At 51.2% G+C, this 24,199-nt stretch overlaps 1 protein-coding gene across 1 annotated transcript in view; it reads right to left on the bottom strand.

Moving 5' to 3' along the window:
- Positions 1–24,199, bottom strand: part of NRBP1 (nuclear receptor binding protein 1) — a 58,138-nt gene that overhangs the window by 19,486 nt on the left and 14,453 nt on the right. Inside the window, exons 2-6 of the mRNA XM_019538123.1 lie at positions 9,678–9,800; positions 9,118–9,219; positions 8,936–9,025; positions 8,413–8,453; positions 6,994–7,088 (exon numbers count right to left, since the gene is read on the bottom strand). Coding sequence (XP_019393668.1) covers positions 6,994–7,088; positions 8,413–8,453; positions 8,936–9,025; positions 9,118–9,219; positions 9,678–9,800 — 451 coding nt within the window. The remainder of the gene's footprint in view (positions 1–6,993; positions 7,089–8,412; positions 8,454–8,935; positions 9,026–9,117; positions 9,220–9,677; positions 9,801–24,199) is intronic.

Below are 24,199 nucleotides of genomic sequence, written 5' to 3'. Positions count from 1 at the left end.
TAAATTGGATGCTTATCTTGCTGGGATCCTATAACCCCAGCTGACTTCCTGCCCTTTGGGCAGGGGGCTGGACTCAATGATCTCCCGAGGTCCCTTCCAGCCCTGATGTCTATGAAATCTATGTATGTGGCGCTGGGGAGACCCTACTGGAACACAGCATCCAGCTCTGAAACATTACCAAAGGACCCTGAGGAACAGGGAGGATGCAGTTATCTAGGAGTAAACTCAGCTGCACTCTGTGAAGGGCCTGACAGCTGCTTCTTGGTTTGTCTCTGGAGACCAGGGAATTCCCAGCAGGTGTCAGAACCCAGAAGCTATTTGGCTTGAGTGTCATTATGTCTGGGAAGTCTGGCACCCACGAGTCATTTACATGCAACAACAGGAAAATCTGAACCACTACAGCTTTGTGAACTGCCTACACACGTCTGGGAAGAGCTGGCTGCTGGCATGCAGGTCACTGTCAAAGTAACACCACATGGTAGAGACTGATTTCATGGCTGAGCACAAGGCCGCACTGAGCCATGTCATCCCAAGAGCAGCCTTAGGGTACAATCTACACCAGCCAAACACAGGCTGCAAACAGATCACCTGGTGCCCGTATGTGGTCAGTCTGATCACCACCTCTATGCACCACATCACAAACACATCAGCATTTCACTTGTGACTCCCATCAGGTGGAAGAATGCTTTGGTGCCTGCTTCACACCCACTGTCACTTCAGGCAACAAAAGACAGTCTCCCAGGCAGTCTGGGTGTGGGGAAGTCACTGGCTCCAAGGGAACCAAAACAATTTCCATTCTAGTTAGTGCAACGTGCAGATTACAGTGTCAAGCATCACATGCCTGTCTGCTACAGGTATGAAAGCAACAGCTCAACATGTCTCCAGGGACAGATGGAGGAGATAAACCGCAAAACCTAAAGAGAAGTAACACAGCAGTTACATTTGAAAGCACCACGCAAGGGCTGCTTTTGGAAGTGACCAACTCTCAAATAGCTGTTGGGAGTCTGATTTGGGTAATCTAGAAGCCAGGAGCAAGCCCTAGCAGGCCCTCCCATCTGAGCCATGCAGATCACATTCCCTACCAAAGTGAATGAGTATGTGAAGAACATAGGGAACCAAGAACAAGCCAGGAAGGGGCTAAGAAAACCCTAAGAATCCCCCAGGATTGGAAAGCCCCAGAGGGCAGCCAGGATGGTCAGGGGCCCAGGAGACTTCTCTACAAGGGGAGACCAAATGTGCTGGGACTTTTCAGCTTACAGAAGAGATGGCTGAGGGGGCATGAGAGTGCTGTACAATCCTGAGTGGTGCAGAGAGGGCAAGCAGGGATTCACTATTCTCCATGCTCACTCCCAGAACTAAGGGGCATGCGGGGAAATCATCAGAAAGCAGGTTTCAAATTACCAGAGGAAGGACCCTTTCACACAGTGCGCAGGTAATGGACAGACCTTATGGGCATGGGGCAACATGGACTAGACCTATTCAATACCCACCGATGGCCTGACCCTGCACCAACATCACCATTAGGGCCACGACCTCGACATTAGGACTTCCTGGTCCTCTACATGCTGGAAACTACAGGAGAGCAGGGGCAAAGGACCAGCAGTCTGCTCTGTGCCAGAGATACAGGCCATTGGGTTGGACAGCTTGGGGGCTGACTCAGTCTGGCATTGCTTCTGTTCCTAACTGGCCAGAATGTCGTTCAAGAGAGACCAGCTCCACCGTCTGGGGAGAGGAGATGTGTATGATTGCTAAGGCAGCCCACAACCCCCAATGCCCAGGAACCTCCCAGGCCTCCAAGACCAGGCTTCCCAGCACTGCGCGACACCATAGCTCCTCCTTTGCTGCCTGCTGAGCTGGAAACCTGCTGCTCACCCTGACAGGCCTTTGGTGGGGTGGCTCAGGGCAGGAGGGCAGAGTACCACCCCAGATGTCACTCCAACAGGAAAGCTGGCAGGATCTCGGACACACCACACAGTGCTGAGGGCGGGCTCATCACATCATGTCATCAAACCCAGACATGGTCACAAGCCATGTGACCCATCCTACCCCTTCCAGACCCTGTCATGCCTCAGCAAGCTCCCCACCCACACCACGCAGCTCAAGCCCTGGCTGGGGAGAGAGATAGCCTCATGTCAGTGACAGACTTGTTCTGGTGGGAGATCCACATGGCTGCAGGTTGCAGAACAAGTTTCACTGGGACATCTGGACTGAAAACAGTCATCTATGGGGTTAACAAAGCTATAGGCAAGCAGCTAGATAGCTGAGCAAGAAGCAGAGACTGGGCAGCCTGACCTTCAGCCAACCCTAGCATAACAGCAGCAGGTAAGAGCCCAGTGTCCGTGGAGTTTGGCTTGAAGCAATGCATTTGACCGGCTCAGCATGCAGGAGCTGGCATGCAACAGGGTCCACAGGCTAGCATGGGCTAAGGACAAGGAAAGGAACAGCTAACACTGAGGAGACTATACACAGGGCAGCGCTCCCTCTCTGTAAGGCTCTGGCTGGGGCCAAGCCATCTGCCAGCAGGGAGTGGGGGTCACGCTGGTAGTGTGGGCTTACGCTGGACAGTACAGCACCAGCCTTATAGCAAGGGAACACTGCACAGATAAGTTTTATATATATATATATATATAATGTACATTATATATATAGGGGCACAGTCACATCACAGGAGCGGAGAAGTTTGCTCACCATTAGCAAAAATCCTATGAAAGACTGTTGGTAACAGAGCAGCCCGTAAGCGGGAATAAAACAAGATAGAAGTCAATGAGTTGATGAAACAGCAAGCAGTTCACATAGATACAGACAGCGATGTCAGAACCACAGTGGAACATGGATGGGGGGAGGTGGTCCCTACATTGGGCCACCCTCTCAGTAGGCTTCAGCCTGTGACCTCACAAGGATCACGACTGTCTCTACACCCCAGACCCTGTGGGGCCAGGGAGAGGAAATGGCTCTGCCCACAGGGCATAGTGTGCTGTGGCCAGTGCTCAGGGCAGAGAGGCGGCTTAGTTTTGAGTGCCCAGCAGGGCTGTGACCCCCACCATGCCACAGGACAGGGCTTTTAGCAGCACTACTTTCCCACCCACTTCACGAGGTTTTGCTGCCTGGCAGAGAGCAAAGCTCAGGGAATGGGGCTATGGGAAGGCCATGGGACAACAGGCCAGCCCAGAGACTTACCCAGCCCAAGAGCCTGCTCATGCTCCAGAGAAGGAAGGGACTGCATCAAGCAGCAAGTTGCTGCTTCTAGAGCATCCTTGGGAAGCCCCCAAAGCTCACACCACAGTCCCTGGGACACCAAGCTCCAGAGTGAAACTGGTTTGGTCCAAGGGAGCAGATGACAGCCAGGCCAGATATCTCTGAACCTCAGAGTGGGCACAAGTCTCGGAGCGGGTCACTTTCTACACTTGTACCACTCCTCTGCTCTGAAGTGTGCCTCACTGCCAGCTCTGGCTGGGGACCCTGCTCATACCCAGGAAGCAACCCCAACACAGCTGTAAACAGGACAGCCACACTCAGCCACACTCCACCCAGGAATTTCCAGTCCATGCTAGGTCTCCTCTGCCCTCCCAGCCCTGCCCACCTACAGCAACCTCACAGGCCCCAGTCAGCCCTCTCTGCAGTGTCCTCCTTCCAAGAGTCCTTCAGTTAAACCAATGGGTGCCAACCTTTTTGACAGGTATGCCACAACCCAAGCCCATGCCTTCTCCCCAAGTGTCACACCAATCCCCTTCCCCTGCCCCAATCCACTGCCCTGTGTTCTGCTCCCTGCACTACTCTGCCTTGTGCCACACAGAAGTTGGCCACCTCTTTGCTACACACCGTATTGCTCTCCCACTCCTGTCCTGTTCCAAACCACCCACTCCGAGAATCTCCGAGCCAAACCCTTCCCAAGCCAGGTTCTTTCTTTCTAAAAGCCCACAACAGACCTGAGAGATTTTAGTCACCGCCGCCAACTCAAAGAAAGGGAAGCAACCTATCTGCAAAGCAGATTGGCAGCAAGTTGCCAAGGTGGTAGCAGGAGACGGGCTCTGGGAACCCCCTCCCAGCAGGGCACTCAGCAAGTCAGGTAGCTTGCATGTGTAGACTTGACCTACCCTCCGTTTACTGAGCCCTCAGAGCACTACAGGGTCTCATGGCATCCTGAGGGGAAACAGAAGGGCATGCACATGCCTGCTCAGGGCCTTCCCAGGACCCACACCCTCCTTCCCCCAACCCCGACAGGACTGAAACTGATGGACGGAGCATGGTCTCTGCATTGCGCCTCTCCCCTCCCTGTGCCTGTTGTCTTTGGTCCCTCCTTCCTGGGACAAAAGGGAATTATGCAGCTGCAGGGTGCCATGCAGAGCAGGTGACGGGGAGTGGCTTGAGTACTGCACAGTCAAACTCCAAGAAAAGGAGGTGCTGACTAGAGATGCGCTGCAGGCCACAGAGCTCATCATAGGATGGTGATGAAGACCCCCCAGCCTTAGCAGCACTTCCCAGCTCAGGGATGCCCTTCCCTCCAACATGGAGAGTGGCAACTTTCCCAGACACCTGCACCACTTCACCAGTGCCAGCACCTTCTACTGCTTGCCCCAAGGGAAGACAATCCAGATCTCCCGGGGCTGGCACCATGGACACTGACAGTGCTGCTTTTTTGTGCATTCCCAGGTGCCTTGCCCCTTCGTGCAATCAGGGCTGCAGCTCCTGGGACTTACCAGACAGCTTTAGCAACACACAGGACAGGAAGTTTCAGAGAGCGACTGAGTGGTGAGAAGTAATTTCATGGAAACACAAGATCCATGCTCATTGCTTCAAATGCCCCAAGAGGGAAATGCTGCTAAGACCGAGCATCAAGTTGGTCTGCCAGGTCCTAACCTCACTGGAGGAAAGTCCCAAGACAGCAGGATACTGTGCCAACACAGCTCCATCTCGGCATCGCTAGCTTGGCTGTACAGTGGCACTGCCAGCGGCTCTGGTTCAGGGCCCTCTGGGGAACGGCCCCTGCAGCAGAGCGGCTGTTCCTCTGCACATAACCCCAGCTACTTTTTAAATAAAGGAGTTACTAGAATCCTGGTTAAAGTGGGCAGATGAGCAGTGCCAGCCAGAGGTCTGGGCTGTTGCCTCTACAGGTTCATGCTGACAGCGTGTGCCCTCTCCACAGCCAGAAAGAAGCCTTCCCTGTGGCCCTCTTACAGAACTGACTTCAGAAGACTCATGGGGCTCCAGCTGTCTCAGCTTCTTCTGGTTGCAGCCCACAGAAGCAGAGCCCTGAGAAACGCATCAAGGGCCTGCAGGAAGCCTGGCTCCACAGTGGCAAGACTCAGAAAACCAAAATTAGTGAGGAAGAGGCTGCCTTGAAGGAGAGGTTCTGTGTATTGCCATTCATAGGGCTCAGACCTATCCCAGAGGTGTCAAGCAGTGGAACTGTCCTCCCTGAATCAAGCCCCAAACATAGATGCAGAGCTGAAAGGCAGTTTCCTGTGATGACAGCAGCACTTACGATCCCAGCACTGGGGGGGACCAATTTCCAACTCGGCAGGACTCCTAACTCTTCGCCAGTGTGAGTGGGCCAGAAGTTTGCCAAGAGTAGTGGAGCAGGCTCATGGAGAGCCTTCAGAAGTTCAGGGAGAACAAAAGCCAAGCCCCAGCACACTGGCAACATGCCAGAGGTGTTAATGCTCCTTCCGTCTCATCCCCATAGGACAGGATTTCTAAACATTTTCCCTAAGCAATAGGTTCAAAGCCCTCCTGACACGGGGTAGCAAGTCCAACTGCCCCAGAGAAGAGCGCGGCTGGGATCTGACTTAGGAGGAAATTTGTGTTGATGCAGACTAGAATGGAGGCATGTGCCAGCTGTCTCTTTTCAGCTCTGCAACTAAGGTCAGCCAGGACAGGCTGCAGTCTGCTCCTCCTCAGAGGTCACAACAGAGACACAGGGGAAACAAAGAACCCTTGTGTCCCGGGATGAGAGTGAGCCCAGAGGCAGGCTGAGATTCCACATGGGCAGAGGCTCACGAGCCAGCGTGAATTCAGTCACCAGGTCTTTGAAGTGCTAGGTGATGGGAGGTGGCAAAGCAGGCAGCTGGCGCATCAAGCTGGCAGACAGCATGCCTGCACTGAACAGAAAAGGGCAGAGGTCTCAAGGACACAAGAGAGAGGACAGAGGCAGATCACAGACAGAAGCCAGACCAGCTTCTGGAAGCTGGATTTCAGCAGTGCTTCCTGACTGTCAGTGCTTCCTGACCAGATTTTCCATCCTGCTTCAAGGAGACCTGGCCAGTCCAGAAGAAGCAGCTCTGGATGGGGAAGAAGGCGAAGCACAGGGAGAAGTCAGGGAAGTGGCCAGGGGCTAAAACATCTGATGAAGACGGTTGTTGCCTCCAAAGACTCCTGCTTCTCTGAACCAGCTAGCCTTCAAGGTGTCACCCTGCCCTGCCTTCAACCATGGGCCAGCACCAAAAGCACAGACCAAGACTATTGGTAAGATCTGAGCTGGCCCATAGGTCCAACAACTCGGAGTAGAAGAGAAGGCACAAGAGGAAAGTGCGGCCAGTCTTGGCTCCTTGCGTCTAGTGCTGCAAGGATACTGGTGCAGCCTCTAAACAGCTTGTCAGGTGCGTCTCAAAGCTCACCAGCCTGGGGTACGTGCGCATGTAGGCAGAGGAGCATAGAGCCCACTCCCTCAAGAAGGGACAATGAAGGAAACTAGACAGACACAAGGATTTTGCACACACACGACCAAGAAGTGTCTATGTCACTTGCTAAGTACAAGTCTCATCAGGGGTGTGACCTGACCCCAGTTCTCAAAGGGTGGGAGAAGGGGCTGCATCAATCCCCACTGTGCCCAAGAATGCTCCCCACCAGGGCAGGCCCTCTCACCTTGCCTCGATTCCAGAGGGCAGTGCTCTGAACAACCCTCCCTAAGCTCTAGCAAGGTGAGAAACTGGGCGCCCAGCAAGGACTGAAGCAGTGGATGCAGTTACTGGGGACTTTGCCTCCTGAGCCTCTTACCTGATCCGATTTTGATCAGTCCGTTGTGCTGGATGAAGATGGTGTCACAGGTCAGGTTGCCATGGATGATGGGGGGGTCACAGGAATGGAGGTAGCTAGAAATTCAGAACAGGACACTAGTAAGGAGAGACCCTCTGCCACAGGGCAGCAACAGCAGTAGGGGCTGAGGGACAGCATTAGTGAACAATTGGCTGGGAGCATCTGCAGGGGCTGGGAGACATGGCCAGGGCCAAAAACAATGATAAAATAAAATAAAGCCTGACACCTGACCAGGGAGGGAGGGCAGAGAGGGAGGAAGAGAAGAAAGACTTCCTTGGCCCCCTGCCCCAGCCCGTAGGAAGCACTAGCTGGATGCCCTACCCCCCCAGACAGCTGCAAGGGGCAAAGTGGCAGCAACCTGGCTGTGGGCCTTCATCACCTCCAGGATGATGCAGCCGAGCACCACCGCAAGCTCAGCTGACACCATAGCTTAAAAGCAAACTTTGTTCCGGATCCCAGCTTTGCCAGGCAAGATAGCTGGGAAGCCCATTTCTGCCCCTGCAAGCAGAGGATGCAGCTTCCCCACTCTTCAGAGGTCTTAAATGTTCTCGGAACACCTGCAGCTGCCCACAGAGGAGATGAAACTGTGTTTCATACTTCAGGGTTCCTGCCAATCCCATGTAGGGGTCAGGAGGGAAATTCACCCCCTCTCCTCCCAATACTCAGTGCAATTTCAGGGACTTTTCTTTTTCTCTGAAGGGCCAGAGATGAGCTAAACCAATGCAGAGAACCCTTGGCGGTGCCTGGCAGGAGTGCCCACCAGACCTGGCATTAGAAGGCATTCCCCCAGGTCAGGGGGGGCCCTGCAGCCCAGGACATATTCCACTTGCTGGAATCCTGGCCTAAATTATCCCCCTGTGGCTGCAGGGCCTTGGGAACTGGTGTGCAGTGTTCCTTCCCTGCACTACATCAGTTTCATTACACTATATTCCAGTCCTCACACTGTACTTCTTAGCACTATGGCTGGGACAGTGTGAACTGGCTCCAGGAGGCCAGCCTAGCTCATCTAGAGCTCTTGTGGACTCACTGAAGGATTGGCGCACAAGTTTACAGCTTTAGCATTCTTATCTGGGGGCTCCCTGGACAGCATTTTCAGCCTGCCAACACAAGGAGAGCACTGACGTGCCTCTGGATTGTCCACGCAGCAGATAAATCCTGCCCCAGCACAAAAAAGACTGCATTCAAAACCTATGACTTGGGCAAGAAAGCTACATCCTCCAGTGATTCCTGGTTTCTCATGTCTTTGGTCAGAAGACCTGAACTGGCTGAGAGCACATCCAGAAGAGCTGAGGCTGACAGACTCCAGACTGCCCTCAGTATGGTTGGTCTGGGCTCCTCCAACACACAGCTCAGTCTGGCTGGCTGCTTTGGGGTCCATACCTGAGCGCAGAGAGGATTTGGGTGCACCAGCGTTTCCAGGCCTGCAAATACAGCAAAAACCAAGTCAGTCAGCAGTAGGACTAGCTTCAGGCTATTCAAGCCCATCTAAAGGAACACATCCCCTCCTGACAGCTTCTAGTGCCAGCCTAGGCCCAGCATAGGGATCTTGCTGTTGCTTGTCATCACTACAGCTGTGCTCAACCCAGGCCCACGCTTGTGGGGAGAAGGAATCCCCCACCTCCTTCCTGGGTGCTGGCTTCCCTTCCACCCCATGTGGACATAAAGAAGAGGCAGGTTACTCACGACCATGCCCAAAGGCTGTGCAACTGCACTGCCTACTTCATGCTTCTCTGCAGAGCACTGCCCCAGATGGCCCAGCCCCTGGATCCTGCTGCGCCAGCCTCTGCTGAAGCTGGCTTTTAGCAGCAGGGATGCCAGATGAATGGAGATTCAGCCTGTAGAAGGTAACCCTTGAAGCCTGTGCCAGCCCGGTCAGAGCAGGATGCACAGGGAAGGGGTTTACCTTTTCATTCATTGTCTTGTGGTTTTTTTTTGTTTTCTTCAGAAACTGTTTCAAGCTGCCTGATGACATGTACTCTGTAATGAAGATCACCTGCAGGGGCAGGAGGAGACATTACCAACTGCTTCCCCTTGGCCCCACAGGGCCCCTGGGCGCACAGGAAAGGGGCTGCTCTCATTATGTACCCTGGCCTTGTTTTCCTTCACGTCAGCCCAGTACTTGTGGAACTTCACGATATTCAGGTGCTCCAGCTGAATCAGGTTGTCAAACACTGCTTTAACCTTCTCCTGGGACACAGAGAAAAGCAGAGCCCTATTACCACCCACGGTACCCTGTTGCCACCTGTCGTGCTCACCCCCTCTTGGGTCTGACCCAGCCCCCAATCCTGGGCACTACTAGGGGAACAGTTCTAGCTGCTGTGTCTACAGCTTGCAGCATCTCGCTACACAACTGAAACCACTGCTCACCCTGCCCTTGTAGCCATGGCCAATCGGGTCACTGGTACCAGCACCACTACCCTGTTCCACAACCAATGAGGACGTCCTAACAACTTGCCCAGGTCCCTGTGTGCACACACTAGGCCTGTGCATCCAGTGTGTCCAATGCTGTCCACCTGCCGGTGCAGAACTACAAGCACAGCTAAATCACCTGCACTGCACACCTGGGCTGTGTGATCCCATCCCAGCCAGCACATGGCAGTCCCTGCCCCACCAGGAGATGCAGGACAGTCTCCCTCACAACTTACCTCCTGAAGCTTGAAGTTCTTGCGCTCAGAAAACTGCACCTCGTTCCAAACTACTTCCACCCCTTCCTCTGTGTCCATCGCCAGGTAGGCACTATCAATCCCCGGGACATTGCGCTGGTTCACCTGGACAAACAGTAGGGAGAAAAATGTGAAGTCCAAGACAGGGAGACCCCCTTGTCCCAGCCCCTTCACATCCCAACACAATGAACTGCAAGCCTGGTGTTCCACATGCATGTATGTTATGGTTTGTGCCCCAAGATGCTTGTGCTCTGTGCTAGAGAGCAGAGGTGAACAGAGGGTATGGGGAGGAGAAAGGAACTGGAGGGACCAGACAGCAGTCCAGGAAGGGAATCTTGCACACCACTAAGCCGCTAGTGAGCTGCCTGGTGATGCTGAATTACTGGACCTGACTGTACCATCAATGGTGTCTACAATTCCCTGACTACACCAAAGTGTGGGGAAAGAAGCCTGCATGGGCAGTCAGCAGACTGTTCTAAGAGGGGATCTGCACAGGAGCGATGCTGTGCAGAGAATGAGCAGAGAAGACGTTTCGGGAATGGGAAAGCAGGGGCAATGCTGCGTGTAGGAGAAGACTGCCAGATGGAGGTGGCACAAGGGATCCTGCACCAACTGGAACAGTTAAAGCCTGTGTAGTCAGGATCAGCAGAGTTGGCAGTAAACCCCTTGCACCCAGTGCAAGTGTGTCCACACTCAAGGTCTGCCAAGCTGCTGACAAGCCTTAAGCAGGGAATTAAAGCCTGGCTGTGGGAAGCACCAGGGCTATGGAGAGACCCAAAGGAGAGGGCAGTGCTTTCAAATGGAGGCTGGCAGAGAGTGGAAAAGGGAATGGCAGCAGAGCAGGAGGGGTCCCCCTTACACAACCTGGCCATCTCATTTCCCTCCACAGGGAGGCACCGCTCCTACAGCATCTTCCACTGGACTTGGAGTGCATGCCCTGGAGAGCCCTGCTGGACATGCGTGCCAGGGCTCTGCTGATTAAGCACTGGAAACACTGAACTGGACCCCTGCCCCAGTGCTTATCATGGAGTGAAGACTGCATTGGCACCAGGTAGAGCTGCAATTTGTCTCCTCATTATAAAGTCAACAGATATTTCAGCTTACCTCTACCAAGCGGCTGCAAGTTGGTTGGGCCCCAGCCCTGTATGGCTTGGGTTTGCTGCACACAGCACTATTAAGCTTAAACAAACTATACAGCAAGAATGATCAGAAAGTTGTAAATTACAGTTAGGCAGCCGATTAGACCAACAGACAGAGGGGAAGTGCATGAAGGCTACAAGCTTAAAGTGGGATAGAACAGTATTTTTGTTTATACCTGATTTATACATTGAATAATTCTAGGCCCCAATTAGATTGCAATGATTATATATGAAAAACAATTTCTAGTCCCATACAGATAACCATACAGCTGTACCCTACTGTGCTACCTCAGTAGGTTAACTAATTAGTTACTCCTTCATTGCTAAACATCCTACCTTTCCAGGGGAGGTTACTTGACTTATCTTCCAGGTGCAATCTGCAAGGGCTTTAACTTTTTTTTTTCTTTTTCCCCCTTATCATATTTTTGGCAGCCTAACAGAGCTTGGTATTACTTTATTTTGGTATTTATTTAGGATTCAGGAATAGCATGAGGGGAGGCAAAAAACGCAATAATTTTCAAGACTGTTTGATCAAATTACATACTGGAGTTGCCTGCAGCAGCAGAAAGAACTGGACTTGATGGCCCAGGATGCCCCTTCCTGCCCCAGCTAGGAAAGACATGAAACACCAACTAACGAGTTCAATATGTTCAGATCTGCAGATCCAAGTAACTTGCATTCATGTGATTTCTGGACAAAGAACTCCAATGAATACCAACTCCGATGGATCAAAGGAACTCTGGGGACACCCCAGATGGCCAGGGGTTGAGATACAACAAACTTGTGCCAATGTTTTAAAGGGGTGAATGGGATAACCAACAAATCTCAGTCAAAATAAAGAAAAGGCTAATGTGCAATATAGCCATTATAGAACAAAGAGAGTATAGAACAAAGAAATGCTAGACTAATTAAAGGTCCAAAACAGGACCTTTGGGTTGGCTTTTTTATCGTTTTTCATGCTATTACGAGTTTGGTTCATAAGGATAACTGTGGATTTAAGATCTCAGGGTATCTCCAAGGTATGACATTCTCTCATTTGGTACTATACTATCCAAGATCAATGCCTTGTATATTTAATGATTTAAATTGGGCTAAATGATCATCTCCATGTAATGGCAAATGGTAATTTATCCTCTTGTGGGGATATTTCCAGTGGAGTCTCACAAGGGGCAAGCTCCATGTGTCAGGAGCTCCTGACAGAGACTTCCGATAAGTGAATGTGCAGGGGGCTACTATGGGGGTGGTGACACAAAGCATAGCCAGGGACCCTGCCTTGGTGTTGCCTCTGGCTCAGAGGTCCTCTGAGGTTTGCACCCAGACAGGCCTTTGGATGGGGCGGTTGCACCCTGGCCCCCCGTCTGCGGGGGCAGCCTGGCAGGGACTCTGGGGTCCAGGGGTGGTAGACAAACCAGGAGTCCTCTCACCTGTCCCATGCATAACCAGCTTGAGGTGCTGGAGGGGCAGGTGAGGAAGCTCCAGGAAGAGGTTAGCAGGCTGTGGGGGATCAAGACAGAAGAGACTGATGAGTACTCCCACACTCTGCAGGACCGCACATATGGCAGGATTGCAGCATAGGAGGGACCGGATGCACAACGATGGAAGACAGTCACCTTCAAAACTAGACGTCGCAGAACTAGATGTTACAGTGCTGGAGTGACTTCCCCAGTGCAACTGGGGAACATCACTGGGAGAGAGGGCACCAGAGGCCGTGCCCACAGCTACCACCAGACAGGTTGAGGAACAATCGGGCAGCCAAAGGAGAAGACATCAGGTCATCATGATGGGTAACTCCCTCCTCTGAGGAACTAAGGGAGCCATCTGCTGCCTGGATCCCACAGTACAGGAGGTATGCTACCGGCCAGGGATCTCAAACACGCTTCCAGACCTAATCAGGCCCACTGACTACTATCCCGTGGTCCTCATCCATTAGGGAACAAATGATGCAGCCCAGAGTAGTCTGGGTCAGGTCACAACTGACTACATAGCTCTGGGAGCCAGGCTTAGAGGTTCGGGGGCACAAGAGGCCTTCTTATCTATCATCCCGGTCAGCAGCCACAGCCAGCACCACAGCAACTACATTGGTGAGGTCAACCTACAGCTTCAGAGTTGGTGCCACCATGCAGGGTTTGGCTTCCTAGACCTTGATCCATATCATAGTATCACAGTGCTTATGGTCAGAAGGGATCCAAATATATCATCAGGTCCAACCCCCCGCCCCAGGGAGGAATGGGTGCCGGGGTCATATCACCCCAGCCAAATATCTGTTCAGCCTCCTTTTGAAGACCCCCAAGGTAGCAGAGAGCACCACCTCCCTTGGGAGTCCATTCCAGAGCCTGGCAGCCCTAACTGTAAAGTAATGTCTCCTGATGTCCAACCTGAACCTTCTCTCTAACAATTTGTGGCCGTTATTCCTAGTAACCCCGGGTGGTGCCCAGGGGAACAGAGCCTCCCACAATTCCTGCTGGTCCCCCCGGTGAGTGTGTAAATGGCCACCAGACCACTCTCAGCCTTCTAATTGTGGAGGCTAAATAGGTTCAGGCCCTTTAGCCTCTCTTCGTAGGACCTGCCCTGCTGCCCCTTGACCATGCAAGTGGTCCTCCTCTGTACCCTCTCAATGCTAGCCACAACCCTTTTGAACTGTGCATCCAAAACTGGACACAGTACTCCACCTGTGGCCTGACCAGTGTTGCACAGAGAGGAAGGATCACCTCCCTGGACCTGCTCATGATGCATCTGTAGATGCAAGACAAGGTGCGGTTAGCCTTACAGACTGCTTCCTTGCAATGGTGGCTCATGCTCATCCTGGAGTCAATGACTCCAAGATCCCTTTCTGCCACCGTGTTGACAAGAAGGGTGTTCCCCAGCCTAGAGGGGTATTGCTGGTTCCTTCTCCCTAGATGCAGCACCTTGCACTTGTCTGTGTTGAACTCCATCCTATTCTCATCCACTCACCTCTGTAACCTGTCTAGATCTAGCTGGATTCTGTCCCTCCCCTCCAGTATGCCCACCTCACCCCACAACTTGGTGTTGTCAGTGAATTTGGACAGCATGCTTTCCACACCCACATCCAGATCACTGATAAAGATGTTGAACAGTATGGGCCCGAGGACCAAGCCCTGGGGGACTCCACTGCCCACATCCCTCCAGGCTGAAAATGACATCCATCACCCTCTGGGTGTGACCATCTAGCCAATTTGCCACCCATCTGACTGTGTAGGCATCAATGCCACAGTCACCTAGTTTTTTTTTAAGAGAATGTGGTGGGAAACCATGTCAAAGGCCTTCTTAAAGTCCAGGAAGGCGACATCCATCTGAATACCCTCATTAGTCAGACAGGATCTGCCCTCAATGAACCCATGTTGGTTGCCCCTGAACATTACCTCCCCTGCTGGGCCCTTGCAGGTGTGCTCCTTGATAATTTTCTCAAATGTCTTCCCAAGGACCAAGGTAAGACTGACTGGCCTATAATTGCCAGGGTCCTCCTTTCTCCCCTTCTTGTAAATGGGGACCACATTGGCCCTTTTCCAATCCTCTTGTACCTGGCCAGTACCCCACAAACGCTCATAGAGCTGTGCCAGGGTCCCTGCTGTGACCCCTGCCAATTCCCTCAGCACCCTTGGGTGGAGAGCATCTGGACCTACCTATTTAAATATGTCCAGCCCCTCCAAAAGTTCCCTAACTAGGTCATCCCTGACCTGAGGCATGGCAGTGCTTCCCCTGGGTCCGTCCACAATTCTAGCAGGGGAGATGTCCTGGTCCCTGTTCAGGAATATGGAGGCAAAGAATTCGTTAAAGAGATGAGATTTTTAGTTTGCTGCAATCACCAGATTCCCAAGCCCATCCTGTAGGGGTATCATGTTACCTGGTGCCTTCTTCGTACTCCCTATGTATTTGAAAAAGGACTTGTTATTACCCTTAATTCTGGTCGCTAGCCCTAGCTCCATCTCTGCCTTGGCCTTCCTAACAGCCTCCCTGCAGTCCCGAGTGACAGAGATGTAATCCTTCTTGGTGACAGCCCTTTGCTTCCACTGTTTGTACACCTCCTTTTTTTGCCCTCAGGCATCCCTGGATGCCCTTGCTGAGCCATGGGGGCTTCTTAGCACTCCTGCCTCCCTTGGTGTGCATTGGAACTGACTCCTTTTGAGCTTGGAGGATCATCTCCTTGAGGAACAACCACACACCTTGGACTCCCATCTCATTGAAGCTCCAAGACCCCAATGCCTCTCCTACTAACCTTCTTAGCTTACAGAAGAAGTTGGCCCTCCTGAAGTCAAGGACTTCTGCCTTGCTACTTGCTTTCATCATCCTGTGCTGGATAGTAAATTCCAGCAAGCGATGATTACTGTTGCCCAGGTGGTCGAGTACCCGCAGACTCCTCACCAAGTCGTTGCCTGTTGCAAGGACCAAGTCCAGCAAGGCACTTCCCCTGGTAAGACTATGCACCTCTTGAGTTAGGTGGAGGTCCTGTATCCCGGCTAGAAACCTACGTGAGCGGTCGGACCCGGCTGACTGCTCCTCCCAGCAGATGTCTGGGTAGCTTAGGTCACCCATGACAACCCCATCCCTCGACTTTACAGCTTCCGTGAGCTGACCTTAGAATTCCTGGTTCAGCTCGTCCCCCTGGTGAGGCAGTCTGTAGATGCCCACTATCAAGTCCCTTTCAGGTTAGGGCCCTGCTAGAATGTAATGGTCTACATCTCTCTCCAAAAGGTAAGAGTCTGTTCTCTTACAGGTTGGCAGACCTCCTACGTACAGCTTTAAATTAGCTTTGTTGGGGGACAGGGATGCCGAAAACAGGGTGAAATCAGGAAGGACAAGCCATGAACCGCACACTGGAATAGACTAGGTAAATACTAAGGGGCCCACTAAGCATCAGGATAGGGAAGTACTAAGCACACTTAATGCAGGGCTTAGGTGTCTCTATACCAATGCTAGGAGTATAGAAAATTAGCAAGAGGAACTTACACTCTTGCTTGCAGACAAAGATTTCAACCTGGTTGGGCCAGCAGAAACCTGGTGGAACCCTACCCACAATTGGGCAATGGACATTGAGGAGTACAGGTTATACAGACAGGAAAGATTGGGAAAGGAGGGGGGGGCATTGCTCTATATGTTAAGGAACGTTATACATCTTCTGGAACAGAAGAGGGAACAGAAGAAAGGCAGAGCGAAGTCTTACGGGTCACATTACAAGGGGGTAGGGGTGAAAGGGACTTGGTAGTGGGGGTCTACTACAGACCCCCACACCAGGAGGAGGAGTTAGACCTAGAATTCTCGAGACAACTCTTAAAGGCAGTACGCTCAAAGGGCCTGGTTGTTATGGGTGACCTTAATTATCCGGACATCTGCTGGGAGGAGCAGTCAGCCAGGTCTGCCCGCTCACATGGGTTCCCAACCTGCATACAGGATCTGTACCTAACACAGGAAGTATGCAGCCCCACTAGGGGAAATGCGTTACTCAACTTGGTGCTGAGCACAGGGGAGGACTCGGTGGGGGATCTACAGGTACAAGGTAACCTAGGAGATTGTGACTATCTGTTGATAGGATTCACTATCCAGTGAAAGGTGGGAAAGATAACAAGTAGGGCAGAAGTGCTAGACTTCCAGAAGGCCAACTTCAATGAGCTAAGGCAATTAGAGTGGGACTGAAGGGTAATAACACCTGTAAGTTGGGAGTCCAGGCAGGGTGGGAGATCCTCAAGGAACTGATCTTGCACGCACAGAGGGGTACCATCCTGGTACACATAAAGGGATGCAAAAGAAGCCCTCTTGGCTAAGCAGGGAAATCCAGGAGAGCCTACAGGGGAAGAGAGGCTTACAGGCTGTGGAAGCAGGGGGCAGCCACCAAGGAGGAGTATACCTGCTTAGCTCACACTTGTAGGGAAGCAGTGAGGAAGGCCAAAGCAGAAACAGAACTCAGGCTGGCAACAAAGATTAAGGGTAACAAAAAGTCCTTCTTTAAGTACATAGGGAGCAAGAAGGCACAGGGTAACACAGGACCGCTGCAGGATGGAATGGGGCAACTCATAACAGATAGGTTGGACAAAGCTGAGCTCTTAAACTATTTCTTTGCATCTGTGTTCTTGGACACAGATTCATAGATTCTAGGGTCGGAAGGGACCTCAGTGGGCCACCTAGTCCAACCCCTTGCCCCTGGCAGACAAGAAAAAGGTCACCAAACCTAGGATCATGTAATCCCAGCCAGGTGCCTGTCCAGTTTCTTCTTGAAGACCCCCAAGGATGGGGTGAGCACCACCTCCCTTGGAAGCCCGATCCTGGCAACCCTCACCATGAAGAACTTTTTTCTAATGTCCAGTCTAAACCTACTCTCCAATAGCTTATGGCCATTGTTCCTTGTTGTTCCAGGGGGTGCCCTGGTAAACAGATCATCACCTACTTTGTGTTGCTCTCCCCTTAGACTCATTGATCTAATAGGTCCCTTCCAACCCTAGAAACCTAAGGGAGAGTCTGCTTTTGGCCCAGTGCTACTTGGTTTCTGTCAACACCCTAGATAGTCACTGCTTGTAAAACTGTCAATGACCAGAACAGAGAAAGATGAATAAGTAAGAATGGCCAAAGGGTTTTTTGGGGGCAAAGATGAGGCCCGTGAACCCGATCCAACCCTGCACCACACATCCAGCCTGCAGGGTCAAAAGGCTGGGCACACACTTGCAGTAGGGGGTGGCTTCCAGCAAGTTAGAGTTTCAGTACAGAGGCAGAAAAGGATCTTGGAGTCATCACTGATGCCCAGATGAACATGGGCCGGCAGTGTGGGGAGGCAGTCAGGAAGGCTAACCGTACTTTGTCATGCATCCACAGATGCAGCTCATGCAGGTCCAAGGAGGTGATCCTCCCCCTCTATGCAGCACTGGTCAGGCCACAGCTGGAGTACTGCATCCAGTTCTGGGCACCGCACTTCAGGGGGGACGTGGACAACATGGAGAGGGTCCAGAGGAGGCCACTCGCATGATCAGAGGGCAGCAAGGCAGGGCCTATGAGGAGAGGCAACAAGACCTGAACCTGTTCAGCCTCCACAAGAGAAGGCTGAAGGGGAATCTAGTGGCCTGTTACAAACTAGTCAGAGGGGACCAGCAGGCAATGGGGATCCTCTACCCTTCATTTCCCTAAGAGCTTCTGTTGCATCTGGAATGACACCTGGCATGAAAGACTCCTGGTCACTCCCCGATACCAGGATTTCTCCATTCTTGCCTTGCTTCTCCTCTTTCCTCTTAGACGGAGACAAAAGCAGAGTCATGAAGACAACTCCACACTTTGCAAAATGACTGAAAGCTTTGCTAGAGGCAGTTCATGCTATGCCTTTAACAACCTGACACTGGTAAAAGCTGTCTTGGGGCAGCTGATCAGGCCATGTGATGAGTCACATTTTCTCCAGTAACAAGACTGCAAGGGACAGTAAGCACCAGAAGGCACATTTGCATGCTGTTTTGTTTGTCCCCAAGGCATACCTGCCTGAAAAAAAACCAGATTAGATGGGACAGAAAACAGTGCTCCAGACTGTATTTGCTAACACTGTCCATTCTCTACCCTACCCCTGCAAAAGGGTCTTACTACCATTTACAAACTGTCAAGCAGCAGTTGTAACTTATAAGAGACAGGACAAAGACTTTAAAGTGGTTGTCAAAATGGGAGTAGGCCAGCAATGACAAATCAACACAAACTTTAAACAGTTAAGTGGGGTTTAGAATAACAGCAAACATGAGGTTCATTAATTTAATGAACAAGGGGTTCATTAATTTATAGAAAAGAAATTTGGGGGTGTGCTCACTTAAGTGGCTGGAAAGCTACAAGCCAAACTGTCAAGTGATAGGTGAATTTTGTTTAAAAGTGCATTCTGGTGAGAGGGAAGAAGATGCCACTAATTAGAAATCAAAAGTTTAAAAAGGAAAAAAAGGTAAGTAGATAACGACCCGTATTGGTTGCAAAATGCAAATAAGTTAATAAGGGAAAATAAATACCCCTTGGCAAAAAGCCATGGCTGGTGAAGTGAAGGGCAACATGAAGGAGATTTCATAGATTTCATAGACATTCGGACCTCGGAAGATCATCGAAGAAATCCCTACCCTTAGTAGAATGAGATGCTGAAATTGTCAATGATGAAGACAAGCGAGAACTGTTCAGTAAACATTTCTGTTCTGTGCTTAGGGTTTCATAACTAAGGAGGAGATTAAGTAACATCTATTACGGATATTTCTTTTTAAAGTCAAAAGGCCCAGAAAATTTACACTCCACAATTAGCCAAGAACATTTCTGGCCCCACAAACATTTTAAAGGCGTTTTGGAATACTGAAAAAATGCTCATGTTCTGCTGAGGCTCAAAGAGGACAAAACAAGACAGTCCAGGTAGCGAGCCCAGTTAGCTGCACTTCTAAACCTGGCAATACAATGGCAAAAGGTGATATACCAAAACAAGGGAATGAACGGGTAGGTGTGCAATTACAGTCAGCACAAAGACTGGCACACAAACTGATGAAAACAGAGCAGCCATATAATGTAATCTAGAATGTCTGGTAAGCGGAGCCCAAACAAGATGCATTTTAATATGGCCAAATTAAAAGTTAAAACGTCTAAGAACAAGACCTATACCTACAGAAAAGAACAGGAGATGGCACCTGCAAAGCAATGACTCTGAAAGGACTTGATGATGACAGCCAGGTTGCTTGTCCATGCAAGTGCTTAGCACAAGTCTGTGGTAAAAAGGTCAACACAATTCTTGAATACATACAGTAGCGAGAAGGGAATCACCTCCCGCCAACACAGTATTGGCAAGACTGGAAAGAAGGAGATGCTTCTATGTCCACAAAAAACTGGAGAGGGTGAAGAGAAAAGCTACAAAGTGACTTTTGGACTAGAAACAAAAATATTCCAGCTAGTGAGAGACCTGAGGAGCAAAATCTGCTTGGCCTGGCTAAGAGACAGCAGCACAGTGGCTGGAGTACAGGGTATAAGCACAAGCCCAGGGAGAAAATTCAAGGCAGTAGAGAGCTCCTGAATCCACTAGAGAAGGGCAGGCAGATTGAGCTTTGGCTTTTGAATAACCAAGGTGACTAACTAGACATCACAATGAGCTGCTGAGGAAGTGGTGAACTCAGCAGTTCGGGATGCCCTCAAATCTGGACTGAGGCCTTTTAAACAAGTTGGCAGGACTCAAGATCATGTTAGCTGGTGAAATTTAAGGGCCTCTCATACTCACCATGGGTGGTCAGCATGGGTGATCTAACAGCATCCACCATTGATCCATCCATCAGCAAACAGACATCTCAGCCCTGCCTCACTGGGAAGACACTACTGCAGAACAGCCCCTTTCCCCATCCCACGCATGCACTATGCCCTGTTTGAAGGTGGCTTCTGTGTCCTCCACCCATGGCCTGGAGAAGCCTCGGGCTTCATCTACCCAAGGAAGTCTTTGCTCACATCTGCTGTTCCAGTCAGCAGTTCAGCAGAGGTCAGGGTACAGGGAGACTGTACCAGCACCAAGCAAGTTCACCCAAACAGCTCTGGGGACAAGGGCTAACCATAGGGCCTAAAATGCACCGAGCTATCACCACTCTGTCCCTGAACACAGAAGGAGAGGGGAACACTGGCCTTTGCTGGAGCACTGCCCTGCAGAATAGGCCAACTCCAAGCAGCTGCTCATTTCACTGTGGTTCAGGCCTGCTGCAGCCATCAGGTCCCGCTGAACAGCAGGGCGTAGAACAGCTCTCAAACTCCGGCTCATCTGTCATAGCTCAACATGTCTTGCGTGCTACTAGTCACTGTAGGGGTAAGACTCCAGTAGCCTTTCCCACAATGCCTAACCAAGTTTCACAATTCTGGGAAACAATGCCAAGATTTCCCATGGTCCTCATGTGCACAGAGATCAATGCCAGCGTAGTGTCCAATTCTGGTGCCACATTTTAAAAAGGACATGAAGAGAGGGCAGAAAGCCACAGAGGTGACCCCTGACAATTAGCCTGACACATCCGGAAAGCAGGGGCTTGTTTACAAGAACCTTCCCAAAGAGCCCTGGTTTTGATCTTCCAGAAATCCCTGCTACGTAGTAAAGTAGGCTCATGCACTGGTCCAACTCCCTCCCCAGTCCTCACCCCACAGCCATGCCAGAAACCTTAGCCAGGTATTTCCAGTCCCACAACACAATGATCCAGCAACAGTGCTAGGAAACAGAAAATACAGCTTGTCCCAAGAACCAACCAGCTGCACAGACATGCTCAATGCTCCACTGCACAGATAAGTCCTTGCTGCCACCACTACCCTCTGGCTGGCATTCACATGTCACCTTGGGGCAGTCTGACCCATTCATACTTGACATTTCACCACTGGGCTAGATGTTCTTGGTCTAGTCAGTCACAGAGCATTCACTATCATCTACTAAAGACTACCCAATGACACAGCTGGCAGAGGGGAGCAGCCTCTCCCAGTTCTGGACATGTTTCCCAGATGTCAGTCTCTGACTCACTGGCACTGCTCCAGAGCTGCACTGGCAGGCATGGCTCTAGCCTCTCATTGAAGTCAAGCCAAGCCCAGCTGACAGAGGGCAAAACCCAGAGAGCAAATAAGTAGGTTGGGTAGAAGAGGTACTGCAGATGGCACCAGGAAGGGAAGGGCAAGGGGAAGGCAGTTCATTCTTTGTTCCGAATGCCAGGGCCCTGGCCTGTGTCCCATGTCCAAAGGGTGCCATCACGAGGGCTCAGAGGCAGCTGTAGAGTCAGTGTTTTGAGTGGCAGGCACTGCTGCGTGATCAGCCTCATGCAGCAAGCAGAACTAGTGCAATTTGTTACTGTCACCCAGGGATGGAGCTGAGACAAGTGTAATTGTAGCTTCTCTGCAAACCTGACTGAGCAGGAGAACAAAAACTGGAGGTCAGAGAGGCAATCAAATGTCTGGAGGAAGAAGTTCCTAAAGTGGGAAGGTGGTGCTAGAAAAGCAATTGTGGCTTTAACCCAGAACTGCTGCCAAGGGAATTATGGCTGAGAGATGTGGAAGATGCACAAAGCTCCTACCCTCCAAATGGAAGCAAACAGACACAGGACTGGAAGGGACCTCTGGGCCACTGAGTGTGGTGCCCTGAATCTGCAATAGCACCCAAATAGCAACCAAAGCAACTGCTAAAACCTTGGGGGAGCCATTTCAGCAAGATCCTGGTGTGAGAGACACAGACAGCTGCAAGTGGGACTGAAGGATGAAGTCAGAACACAGGGCAAAGCCATTTAGCCTACATCCTGCCATCAAGTGCCCTCAAAGACAAGTAATGCAGACTGATGACACCACGAGGAGGAATGCGGCCCAGCCACCTCTGCCAGAGAGGACACGTCAGCAGGTTCGCTCCTAGAGTGAGGGCTGGAGATGCAATGGGGTGAAGCACAGTCTAAAGAATGCTCAAGAGCACAACACACAAGTGCTGGAATGAGCCAGCCCAGTGATTAAGGCACTGGCCACTGAGCCCCAGGTCATCCCCTCCTCTGCTAAAACCACCCTGCACAAACAGGGAAACAAACCAGCTTTAGTTTCTGCACTTGTAGAGGAGACCCTGTCGACCCACCAGTGGGCCACAGGACATGGACCTTTAAACCAGCAAGTGGTTGGTTACTCTGTCAAAGGGCTTACTTACTAGCAACACATGGAATTCAATCAAAGACAATCTTAGGGAGCTGGGAGGAGCTGAAAACCCTTGGTGCACGCAACTTCAGATGCTTCCACATTCAAGGGTTATCAAGCATTCAGTTCACCCTGAATGAAAAAAGTGTGCAGTGCTCTTCAGTGAAGGGACTAGACTGCATGATTCCCATTTAAGCAAGCAGGTGCCAACTTTTCCTGCTCAAAGCCAGCAGACAGATGGGTTTAAACTATGAAGGAGGAGAATTGTGTTTACAGTCTAATACAGCAGTTTGCTACCTTTTTAGACTCCAGGCCCCTCTTAGTGTGCCAGCTTTTAGCTTCCCCTGGTTTCCTGACTATGGAAAAATAATAGAGCAACTTCACTGCTGTAAAGAACTCAGAAAGATACAACAGCCCAGAATCTTTTTAACACTGAATTCCCACTTGAAATCTCTGGCCTCATCTTGTGAATCATGTTTGCATACCTAGAAGCACTAATGTTGTGAGGAACCCTGTGGCAGCCCTGAACAATGTCAAGGCACTCCAGGATACTGCAGCACTCCAGCTGAGACTCACTGCTCTAATACAAGTTTCTATGCTTGGATTCTTGCTTCTTTTTCTGGTACTGGCCACAGAGGGGCCATCTACCTCTGCTCAGACTCAGCCTGTCAAATCCTGTGACAAAGAAATCATAGAAAATTAGAGTTGGAAGGGACCTCAGGAGGTCATTTAGTTCAACCCCCTGCTCAAAGCAGGACCATCCCCAACTACATCACCCAGCTAGACAAAGCCTTGGCTGGGGTCTTGAAAATCTCCAAGGATGGAGACTCTACCACATCTCTGGGTAACCTGTTCCAGTGTTTCACTACTCTCCTAGTGAGAAAATTCTTCCTAATATCCAACCTAAACTTCCCTTGCTGGAACCTGAGCCCATTGCTCCTTGTTCCATCATCTGCCCCCACTGAAAACAGCCCAGCTCCATCCTCTGTGCAGCCCCCCTGCAGGGAGTTGAAGGCTGCTATTCAATCCCCCTTGGCCTTCTTTTCTCCAGACTAAATCAGCCCAGTCCCTTCAGCCTCTCCTCACAAGTCATTTCCGTTGCCCTCCACTGGACTCTCTCCAATGTGTCAACATCCTTTCTGTGGTGGGGGGCCCACAACTGGACACAGGACTCCAGATGTGGCATCCCCAGTGCTGAATAGAGGGGAAGAATCACTGCCCTCCATCTGCTGGCAACACTTCTACCAATGTAGCCTAGGATGCCGTTAGCTTTCTTGGCGACAAGGGCACACTGCTAGCTCCTATTCACCTTCTTGCCCCCCGTCACCCCCAGGTCCTTTTCTACAGAGTTGCTGCCCAAACAGTTAGCCCCCAGCCTGTACCAATGCATGAAACTGTTCTGTCCTAAGCGCAGGACTTTGCACCTGTCCTTGTTGAACCTCACAAGATTCCTTTTACCCCATCCTCCAATCTGTCCAGCTCAGTCTGAATCCTACCCCTAACACCAACCCCTAACCCCCAGCTTGGTGTCACCTGCAAACTTGCTGACTGATGAAGACATTGAACAAAACCAGCCCCAGGACTGACTCCTGGGGCACTCCACTTGATACCAGCTCCCAACTAGACATGTGGGTACTAATGATGCGGCCAGGAGAACCCCCGATCACCTGATGGCGGACTACCAGGCTCTCGGCAGCGTGCTGAGGGAATTTGGTGCACAGGTGGTATTCTCTTCCATCCTACCAGTGAACG

The sequence above is a fragment of the Crocodylus porosus genome, unplaced genomic scaffold (assembly GCF_001723895.1).
Source record: "Crocodylus porosus isolate Cpor-Errol unplaced genomic scaffold, CroPor_comp1, whole genome shotgun sequence".
Lineage (NCBI taxonomy): Eukaryota > Metazoa > Chordata > Crocodylia > Crocodylidae > Crocodylus > Crocodylus porosus.
This window is presented reverse-complemented; position numbering and strand designations above follow the sequence as displayed.